At 30.2% G+C, this 9,931-nt stretch overlaps 1 protein-coding gene across 2 annotated transcripts; it reads left to right on the top strand.

Moving 5' to 3' along the window:
* The first annotated feature begins 3,680 nt into the window (after window positions 1-3,680).
* LOC111215195 (beta-glucosidase 15-like) lies at window positions 3,681-9,244 on the top strand. Of its 2 annotated transcripts, XM_022718550.2 has the most exons (12): window positions 3,682-3,969; window positions 4,051-4,120; window positions 4,371-4,429; window positions 4,547-4,622; window positions 4,713-4,790; window positions 6,047-6,134; window positions 7,351-7,606; window positions 7,777-8,110; window positions 8,198-8,229; window positions 8,516-8,618; window positions 8,725-8,821; window positions 8,904-9,244. In XM_022718550.2, exons 1-12 carry the CDS (start codon window positions 3,766-3,768, stop codon window positions 9,082-9,084), a joined length of 1,578 nt encoding a protein of 525 aa, XP_022574271.1. In that variant the 5' UTR covers window positions 3,682-3,765; the 3' UTR covers window positions 9,085-9,244. The 2 variants fall into 2 exon arrangements, with proteins under 2 accessions (XP_048611236.1, XP_022574271.1); XM_048755279.1 differs by having other exon boundaries at window positions 3,681-3,969; window positions 7,777-8,229.
* The last annotated feature ends 687 nt before the right edge of the window (window positions 9,245-9,931 follow it).

Consider the following 9,931-nt stretch of genomic DNA (forward strand, 5'->3'; position numbering starts at 1 on the left):
TTAGATTTAAAAAAATTTTTATTGCACATGATGCAGGAAAACACCTAGTTAATAGTGAATGATGTACAGTTTACTATTGGATAATGCATAAAGCAATGAAAGTATTAGGACTATAATCTCTATACAAACTCAATGAAGATTTTATGTTAGTTACTATAATATTTTGGAAACATATAATCTTTTATTTTGCATCTTTACATCATTTTTAAAACAAATAAAGAATTTTTTTGGGAAAAACGATTTGACCAAAAACTACAGAAAATTGATGAAAGATGTATACTCTTTATGGAAATACGGACAGCAATGGAACTTTGATATAGTATAATTTTTCTTTGGTCAAAAGGAACTTTGATATGTTTATCACTAAAATTTAGCTTGCAAAAAATAAATTTTATCAAAGAAATGGAATTGATGATATGACTACATTATAACAAGTATGGAAGTATTCAAAGATATAACAACTGATGCTATTATTAAGAGTCCGATTTTTAAAATTGCTAGTTTACTGTATATAATTCTGAACATAATTCTAATTTTCTCAGAATATTCTCGAAATGTGTTTTCTAAATAATCTTGTCAGAGTGCCCTCTTTCTGAGGTTGTGATATCACCTTTATCTTTAAGTTTTTATTTGAGTACTTGTTGTTTAAACTTTCTTATTTGCTTGTCCAGTGTATTAGTCTATGCTTTTGTTTGTTTGGCTCCTTATAGCTTTATTGGTATCATCTATTGATGAAGTTGAACTCTTATAGCTTTATTGGTATCCTCTATTGATGAAAGTGGTTTGATAAAAAAAGTGTTTTCGAAATAATTAATTATTCTTGGTGAATTTTTTTTAAAGACATAATAACATAATGTGTTTTTCTCTTGTTGTCAAAATAGATGGTCTACCGCCCTTAAAATCTCAGACCCCAAAAATATTTACTAAATGGCTACGCCCCCACAAAATCTCAGGGCGGGCCATGCTTGTTCTGTTGGAGATGTTTCTATCAGCTGCCTCTTGATTACTTAAACGTTAAAGAATGTCCAGTTTGCGATAGAGAAGTGACTGACACCGTGGTGATTCCGATATACGGTAATGGAGATGATTGTAACAGTAGTAGTAAAGGTGTTCCTCTACCTCCAAGGCCTAATGCTAAAAGAGTTGAAAGCTTTCGTTAAAAGATTATAAACCGGGGAATACCTTTAATCCCGTGGTCTGAAAAAATGGAGCATACTAGGATAGGACTTCAAGCTTTAGCTCAAGGGGATGAGTTCGGTCTTGTACTCCATACCTCGGAGATGCCACCCTTTGATGATGTTGATAGTTTTTTTGACACAACTAGTTTGAGAAGAAACCATCGTAGGTCTTTTCAAGTTGCTGAGGTTGGTCCTTCTCCTGGAGCACGAGCTTCTCTTCAGAGAAGCCAAACTGTTAATCCTACTGAAGTGGTTACATCAGCGTCAGCGACTAGGAGAAGAAGAGAAGATGTAAATAGTGGACCTCGGACCATGTCTAGAAGGAGGAGGCTAAGGTAGACGAAAGACATTGCTGGAATCTTGAAATACCGCTGAATCTCCATCATTACAAAAGCTTATGTGACCATATCTTTGTTTCCTCCGTGGAATTGTCTGAATATGGCTGAGAATGTATGTACATTCTTGTGTAGCCTAAAGAATAGAGAAGGAATCAAAACACCGTCGTTTTCATTTACTGGTTTCTGTGTGTAAATCTTTACCCAGCTCATAAGACCATGATTAACCCGGAGTTCTTAGAGTGGAGTTCTTAGCGGAAGTTACGAAACTGTTTCTTAACTTTTAACTAAAAAAGGCTAAGAACTGGTTCTTAAAGTCCTTATTTAAGAACCGGTTCTTAGTTTTTTAGTTAAAAGCTAAGAAACAGTTTCTTAACTTCCGCTAAGAACCACATCCTAAAAATCTTAGGTTAATCATGCTCTAGAGAAGGTTCAATTTATATGCAGAATTTTATTAGTAAGGCGTAATACTTTCATCGTCTTTATCCACAGGCCAAAAAAGATCGATCCAACTTGATACATAAAAATCTATTTGCGAGATATTAATCTTTTTTTTACTTATAATGTTTCGGCCTTTAACGTTTCGGCCTTTAGACTATGATTAACGCTGAAACTCAAATGGATTTCTTAATTTTTGTTTTTTGTCTGAATAAAAAAAAATCAATCGCGGGCCGGCACGTGTTAGTGGGGTCTGCGAACAGTACAAAAAACCAGCCAACAGCGATCCTTATTCTGGTTTTTCTGCAACCCTTTTTTTTTGTGGGTCCTCCCCCCTTAAAAACCCACTAAAAACCCCTCATTCTCCCCCGATAATCCTGCCCTTAGATCTTAGCGAGGCCGCTTCAGTTTGTTGGCCCAGCATGCTATGGATATGTTTTTTTTTATAAAGATGCTATGGCTACGTTATTTTTTCAGAACTTGACATATTTAGAAACAAATCATCAAAATTGATAAATCGATGGATAATAAAACAACAATTTTGAAGAATCAGTTATCTTTCTTTACCATAGTCTTTTCTGTTTTTGTACTACCAATCTTTCTGTTTGTGTACTACCAATCTTTCTGTTTTATATGTCTCTTATAAGAATTTGTATTTTTTTCTAATATCATTTTTTGTTCTAGAGAAAAAAATAAAAAATGTTTAGATTCAATCATTTATTTTCATGTCATTAATTTAAATAACTTCATTAAGAAGCCGCGAAAAACTATAAATTACACAACTAAAAAGACCCCTAAACCAAAACATGGACTTGTTTCATCACATGGAAAGCAGAGAAAGTCTTAATTAATTGATCAAATACTATATCGGATTTGATTTTATAGTAGTCGTTTTTTGACCGACAGACTATTCCCAACGCGTTCCAGACCACACCAACCTGGATTAATAATACTCTGTAGTCTGTACATAAAGTATATATAATGTCCTTTTTTTTTCTTTTTTTTTGTGAAACTAAGTATATAATGTCTTTATCTAACAAGATTTGAAATAAATAGCCGTTACAAGCTTCTTGTTTTAGCACAAAAAAAAACGAAAATAGACGTCCCATCAGTTCTTACACGTCTTCACGTCCCTTTTAGAAATTAGCACTTCCCGTGATTGTCTGAAAAACGTGCAAGATGGTGCATTGTTTTTTATATACTCCATCTGTTTGAAATATACATTTTAGTGTTTTCGCGTATATTAGAAAAATATATTAAATCACTATAATAAATGTAATATATTCCACCAAATCAAGTCAATTAATTTTGTCGAAGATCACAACTTTTTTATAGAAAATATAAAAAAATCTATTTTTACGAAGCATTTTTTTTTTAAAAAACATCTAACTTAATAAAACGGAAAGAGTATATTTTTTTATAAAATGACTCAGCTATAGGTAAAATTTTAGATAATCAATGCCGATTAAATGAAAAAAAATGCAAATAAATATTTTCTCCGTTTCATATTAAGTGTCATTGTAAAAAAAATTTTGTTATCAAGTGTTATTTTAGATTTTCAAGACAAAATTTATTAACTTAATCTTCGGTTTTATCTTTCTATTGGTTAAAATATGATTATGTGTATATGTAATGATGTTTTATTTACAAAATATACAAAAATAAATATTCTATTAATTTGTGTGTACCAATCTAAAACCAGTATTAAAATGAAACAATATTTTTTTTCAAAATGAAACGGATGGAGTAAGGTTTTTTCAACTAATGTTTTGCTAATATTTTATCTCTCGCTCAATTCGCTTCCGGATATAAAAATGCCCACTCATTCATCTCCTCAAAGGAAAGTAACAATCAAAAGAAAAGTAAGAATGAGAGGAAAATATTTTTCTTTACTAATAGTGTTCATTGTCTTGGCCTTCAATGGAGTTCTTGCCCAGAACAATTCTTCAACGCCTAAATTAAGAAGAAGTGATTTTCCAGAAGATTTCATTTTTGGGTCTGCAACATCTGCTTACCAAGTATTTATTTTTTGGTTTCTTCTAATTACCATGATTTATTTCTTGAATTAAAGGTTTATGGGTGTGTTTAACACTTCTCAGGTTGAAGGAGGTGCTCATGAAGATGGTAGAGGACCAAGTATCTGGGATACCTTCTCTGAAAAATACCCAGGTTTTGTTTTGATCTAAATCTCACTTAGGATCTAAAGAATAGTTTAGATTCTTTTCTTTTTTTTTAACATCAATAGTTTAGATTCAAGATATATTAAAAGATTGAATATATACTCTGGGATGGAATACCAAAATGTTAATTATTCTTGAAAAACAAAAAAAAATTCAACTACTCTGCTTTTGATTCTTCAATGGGAGTATAGTATAGTTGATAAACTCAAATAATGTTTTTATTTATTCTAATTCTCCAGAGAAGATAAAGGATGGTAGCAATGGGTCTGTTGCAGATAACTCTTACCATCTTTACAAGGTAATTATCTTTCTGTAATTAAATATGTAAAATTAAATTGTTTGTTCTGATTTTTCATTGGCCTCAAAACCAGCCACGATCTTTAATTATATCATATCCTAAAACACTGGATTACAGGAAGATGTGGCTTTATTGCATCAAATTGGCTTCAATGCTTACAGATTCTCAATCTCGTGGTCGAGAATATTGCCTCGTAAGTTCTTCTTCTTCTCTTTGAAGGGGTTCACGTGGGATTTGATTAATTTTAAGTGTCAATAATGTTAACGTGTTGTTTCTTACTTAGGTGGGAATCTAAAAGGAGGAATAAACCAAGCTGGTATTGACTATTACAACAACTTGATCAATGAGCTTTTGTCCAAAGGTAAAAAGACAACATACAGTTCGACAAATAAGCTAAAGTAACGCTCTGGGTTTCAAATTATTTTAAGTTGAGATTTTATAGTAAACAATGTTTTTCAAACTTAGACTTATTTATAGTAAACAATGTTAGTAAACAATACTGAGAAGAAAATCCAAGTATTATAATTATTATACATATATATACTTGGATTTTCTTCTAATAGCTTCGTATGCTGATGCATTTTTCTCTTAAAATTAAATCTTCAAAGTTCAAAAAAATCATTTAATGCGTGCCACCCTTTCAATTTTGGCTGCCTTCAAAACAATTTGTGTGGTTTTCAGAGCCGTGCGAACACTTGTGACTAACAGAAGCGTGTTTAGAACTAAATGTCCAAAATTTTAAATTACAGTTACAAAATACTACTGTTATGTAGCCATTTTTTTAAAACATCAACAATTAAAATGTTCATTTTAAAGTTCTAAATATAAAATTTTCTTTGCTGTAAAATTAAAAAAAAAATTCAAATGTTTTTGGTTATTTTAATATTTTTCTTAATCTTAAGTTTTATAAGATTAACAATTTTTTATTTATCTTTTTGGTTATTTTACTTAACCAAAATTACTTAATCTTTTTCTTTATCTTAAGTTTTATAAGACTAACAATTTTTTATTTTGGTTATTTTACTATTAAAACTACCAGAATATCATTAGGTAGTCATTGGACCATTATAATCATAACAATCAACATCTATGGTTCTCTTCATTTAGTTTTGTTTTTTAGCAACTTTCATCTAGTCTGTATTAAGCTTACCCAAATTACTGACATAACTCATATATATATATATATATATATTCTCTATTATGTAGGATTAAAACAATAAAATTAATAAAAGATGATTTAATCAAAATAATAACTAATGAAAGTTGCCCTGATGAACTAAGAAAAGATGCTTTTTTTTAAAATTAATGCCCTAAGCGAAAGCTTCATTTTTAACAATGGAGGCACGGCTCTGGACTGGTTCTGTTTCACGTTTTCACGTGTGAATTTGGAAACTTGCATGTCTTTTTGGTAAAGTGTTAAATGAAACATTACATGTTGCCCACCGAATAAGTCATAAAGTCATAACACTTCGAGTGGAATCTTTTGACTTTTAAAAACAATCTTGGTGAGATAGCGACTAATAACACATCTTCCACCCTTCAAATATAAGATATGCTATTTAGTTATAAACGCAATACAAGCAGTAACTAATGTAAATATTATCTCACTGTCTGTAGGAATTAAGCCTTTTGCCACCATGTTCCATTGGGACACACCACAAGGTCTTGAAGATGCTTACGGTGGATTCCGTGGCTCAGTGATTGTGTAAGTAATCCAAATTTTTATAGCATTTGTAATAACTTAATAAGGAAAAGTTTCAAGTCAAACTGGCCATTACAATTAAACTAGATTAAGATCCGCGCAAGGCGCGGAATGAACATTATATATAAATTATTTTTACGTATTATATATATCTTTTTACATATTATAAAATAATAAATATCTATTAAATTTATAAAAAAAACAGTAACTATTACGTATATTATTAAATTGATGCGAACACATAAATAAATTTAAGTAATCCGAACAAATGCTTTTTCTATTTTACAGGGTCTATAAATAAATTCAAATAAGATTAACATATATATGTAGTGTATTTTTAATATTCATATTTATTAAATTATTTTGTCTAATAGTTTTACTCATATTGTTTTTTGATTATTTGTATTTTTTTATAACAAAAATTTCATTGATGACAAAAAATTATTGTGTGATGTTTATTAGTTTTAGTAATTTATATTTTTCTTAAAAAATTCAATGCAAAGTTTAAAATATTAAATATTAATTTGTCAATATTTGTTCAAAGATTTTATCAAAAAAATTGTTGAAAGCAAATTTCAAAATTAAAATATTTATATATTCTTATATGGTATATAGTATAATTTAATTTATATATATATATATATATATATATTTAATCTTAATATTTATTAAATGAGATTTTATACTTATATGATTTTGTAATCATTTGTATCTTGTCATGATAAAAACTTTAAACCATGATTCACAAAATTTTTAATGTGAGACTTTTAACTGTTTTAGTAATTTATAGTTGTTTTCAAAAATTCAAATATAACATATACAGAAAAATCTAAACTTTTATTATATGGTTAATGTGGTTGTTTAATTTATTTTAATAAGTTAACTGAAAAAATGAGGATACACTAATTTTTATCAAATCTTTATTATTTAAAATCATTAATTGTCATATATACTTTAGCCACATTAGGCAATTGCGTAATTTTTATTTATGGAAAAAATGAAGAACATTGATATTTAATTTATAGTTAGTTTAATAAAAACTTATTATATATTTAGATGTACCAACCTATTTCTCTGGAGATTCTAAGAATCATTGTGGCGATGACACATGGGTACATCAAATTGTAATGTTTCTCTTTTAATATATATAATATATAGGAGATATACTAACAGCAAATGATTTTATTGGATTTTTGTTTTGTTTTGGCGGATGAAACAGAAACGATTTCCGTGATTATGCGGATATTTGCTTTAAGAATTTTGGAGATAGAGTGAAGCACTGGATGACACTGAACGAGCCATTGACAGTGGTGCAACAAGGCTACGTCGCAGGTGTAATGGCTCCAGGAAGATGCTCCAAATTCACAAACCCTAACTGCACCGCCGGAGATGGAGCCACCGAGCCTTATATCGTCGGTCACAACCTTATCCTTGCTCACGGAGCCGCCGTCGAGGTCTACCGGAAAAAATACAAGGCGAGTAAAAAACAAGATTCTACTCTGTTTCTTGCTATTCAAGTTACTAAAATTAATCATGTTTATGGAAATATTAGGCTGAAAATAAACCTAACTATGAATTATCGCATGCTTTTACGTTTATTTATCTGCGGATCATAACAAATTTGCTCTTGAATGTTGTTCAACAGGCATCTCAAAAGGGTCAAGTTGGTATCGCTTTGAACGCGGGGTGGAACTTGCCCTATACAGAATCGGCGGAAGATAGGTTAGCTGCGGCACGGGCCATGGCCTTCACATTTGACTACTTCATGGAGCCACTCGTGACCGGTAAATACCCTATCGACATGGTGAACAACGTAAAAGGCGGTCGGTTGCCTACTTTCACTGCACAACAATCTAAGATGCTTAAGGGCTCATATGATTTCATTGGCATCAATTATTACTCTTCCACTTACGCAAAGGATGTCCCCTGCTCCACCGAACAGGTTACAATGTTCTCTGATCCTTGTGCCAGTGTCACAGGTTCGTTTTTGCTTCATCCAACATCTTTTTTACCATTTTACAACAAAATTAATCGAATATTTATCCGTGAAAAAAAAATGTTATTAGGTGAAAGAGAAGGTGTTCCCATTGGTCCAAAGGTACTTTGTCTAAATTAATCTCCTAAAATCGTGCATTTTTAGGTTAAAACTACACTGTCTGTCGTTCAAAAAAAAAAAACTATACGGTGTAAGGAATGATTAACTCCGGTCTCTTAGCCGGAGTTCTTAACTCATGATTTGACATTTTTTTTGTTTTTACACTTTTCGGCTAAGAGACGGCTCTTATATCTCTTAGCCAAAGCTAAGAACTCTAGTTAAGAGACCGGGGATAATGATGGTATAAGAGAATTACCCATTTAATATGTGTTTTTATTTATTTTTATAGGCTGCATCAGATTGGCTTTTGATATATCCAAAGGGTATTCGTGATCTTGTCCTCTATGCAAAATACAAGTTCAAAGACCCGGTCATGTACATAACCGAAAACGGTAATTCACAAGGCCATGAGCTTTCTTTTGATTGATATATATATATATATATATTTATGAATATTCGACAATGAGTTCTAGTTTATGGATGATATATTTATTGTAGGGAGAGATGAATTTAGTACGGACAAAATATTCCTCAAAGACGGCGATAGAATCGATTACTACGCTCGACATCTCGAGATGGTTCAAGACGCAATCTCGTAAGTATTTTTATGCTATGTTAACAAACATATACATTTATGTAACGGTGTTGGCAAATGCTATTGTTAAATGATATTATAGGGTGGGAGCCAACGTCAAGGGATTTTTTGCGTGGTCTTTGTTGGACAACTTCGAGTGGGCAATGGGATACACCGTCCGGTTCGGGTTGGTTTATGTGGATTTCAAAGATGGATGTAAGAGATACCCCAAGAAATCGGCTAAGTGGTTTAAAGAGTTGTTGAATCCAAAGAAAAGCAATTGATGGAAACTATAATATTCCGTTTTATTAATGTCGATGTTACTTTGAGAGAGTTATTACCATTTTTCTCAGTTGGAAATAATGAGCAATGTTTTTTTTTTTTGGGCGAAGCAATGGGTTTATATGTTTAGTTATTTATACAACGGGGTGATCGGTTGAGATTTATCTTTTTATTTTAGTTTTATTTATTTTTAAATTACTAAACTTTACCAACTATGTTGTAACTTTATTTTTAAAAGTTAAAACCTAAATCAAGTTTTTATAAATTTTTATCAATCATGTTTTATCTTTATTTTTAAAGCTACAACAAAAAAAACTAAAGCAAATTTTTTTTTATGTATTTTAGGTAAAAAACCTAAAACTTTTTTTTATAGGCTGTAGAATCTGTGAAATAAAAAAACTATTTATAATATCAAATAAATTAGATAATCATAATTAAAAACATCTATAAATATTTAATTCAATTTTGAGTGCTGTAAAAATTATTGAAATATTTTAAATAAAATGTATTTTATTTATATATCACATTTTAAATAACAATAAACTTTGAGAATTTATAAAATATATTAATATAAATTATTTAATTGATAAAATAATAATTATTTTATATATACATCACGGATTTCACATATTTTATTTTAAAATATCTACAGCCTATAATTTACAACTACAACAAATTTAACTACGACAAAAATCTCTGGATAAAAATCAGCAGTAACAACTTTACAGGTACAGCCAATTTACATACAGTTAAACTTTTACAGCTACATTTTTTAGAGCCACACTCCAACCAATCACCCCTAATGAACCCGATTGTCTTTTGAATAAAATAACTTGATTGATTTTACTC

Source organism: Brassica napus, chromosome C4 (assembly GCF_020379485.1).
Source record: "Brassica napus cultivar Da-Ae chromosome C4, Da-Ae, whole genome shotgun sequence".
Taxonomy (NCBI): Eukaryota; Viridiplantae; Streptophyta; class Magnoliopsida; order Brassicales; family Brassicaceae; genus Brassica; species Brassica napus.

Excerpts from the sequence above, each read along its gene's own strand:
- LOC111215195 (XM_048755279.1), top strand. The coding sequence starts at position 3,766 with ATGCCCACTCATTCATCTCCTCAAAGGAAAGTAACAATCAAAAGAAAA. Across the intron at positions 4,121-4,370 it reads CTTCTCTGAAAAATACCCAG|AGAAGATAAAGGATGGTAGC; the intron begins GTTTTGTTTTGA and ends CTAATTCTCCAG. Across the intron at positions 7,607-7,776 it reads TCTACCGGAAAAAATACAAG|GCATCTCAAAAGGGTCAAGT; the intron begins GCGAGTAAAAAA and ends GTTGTTCAACAG.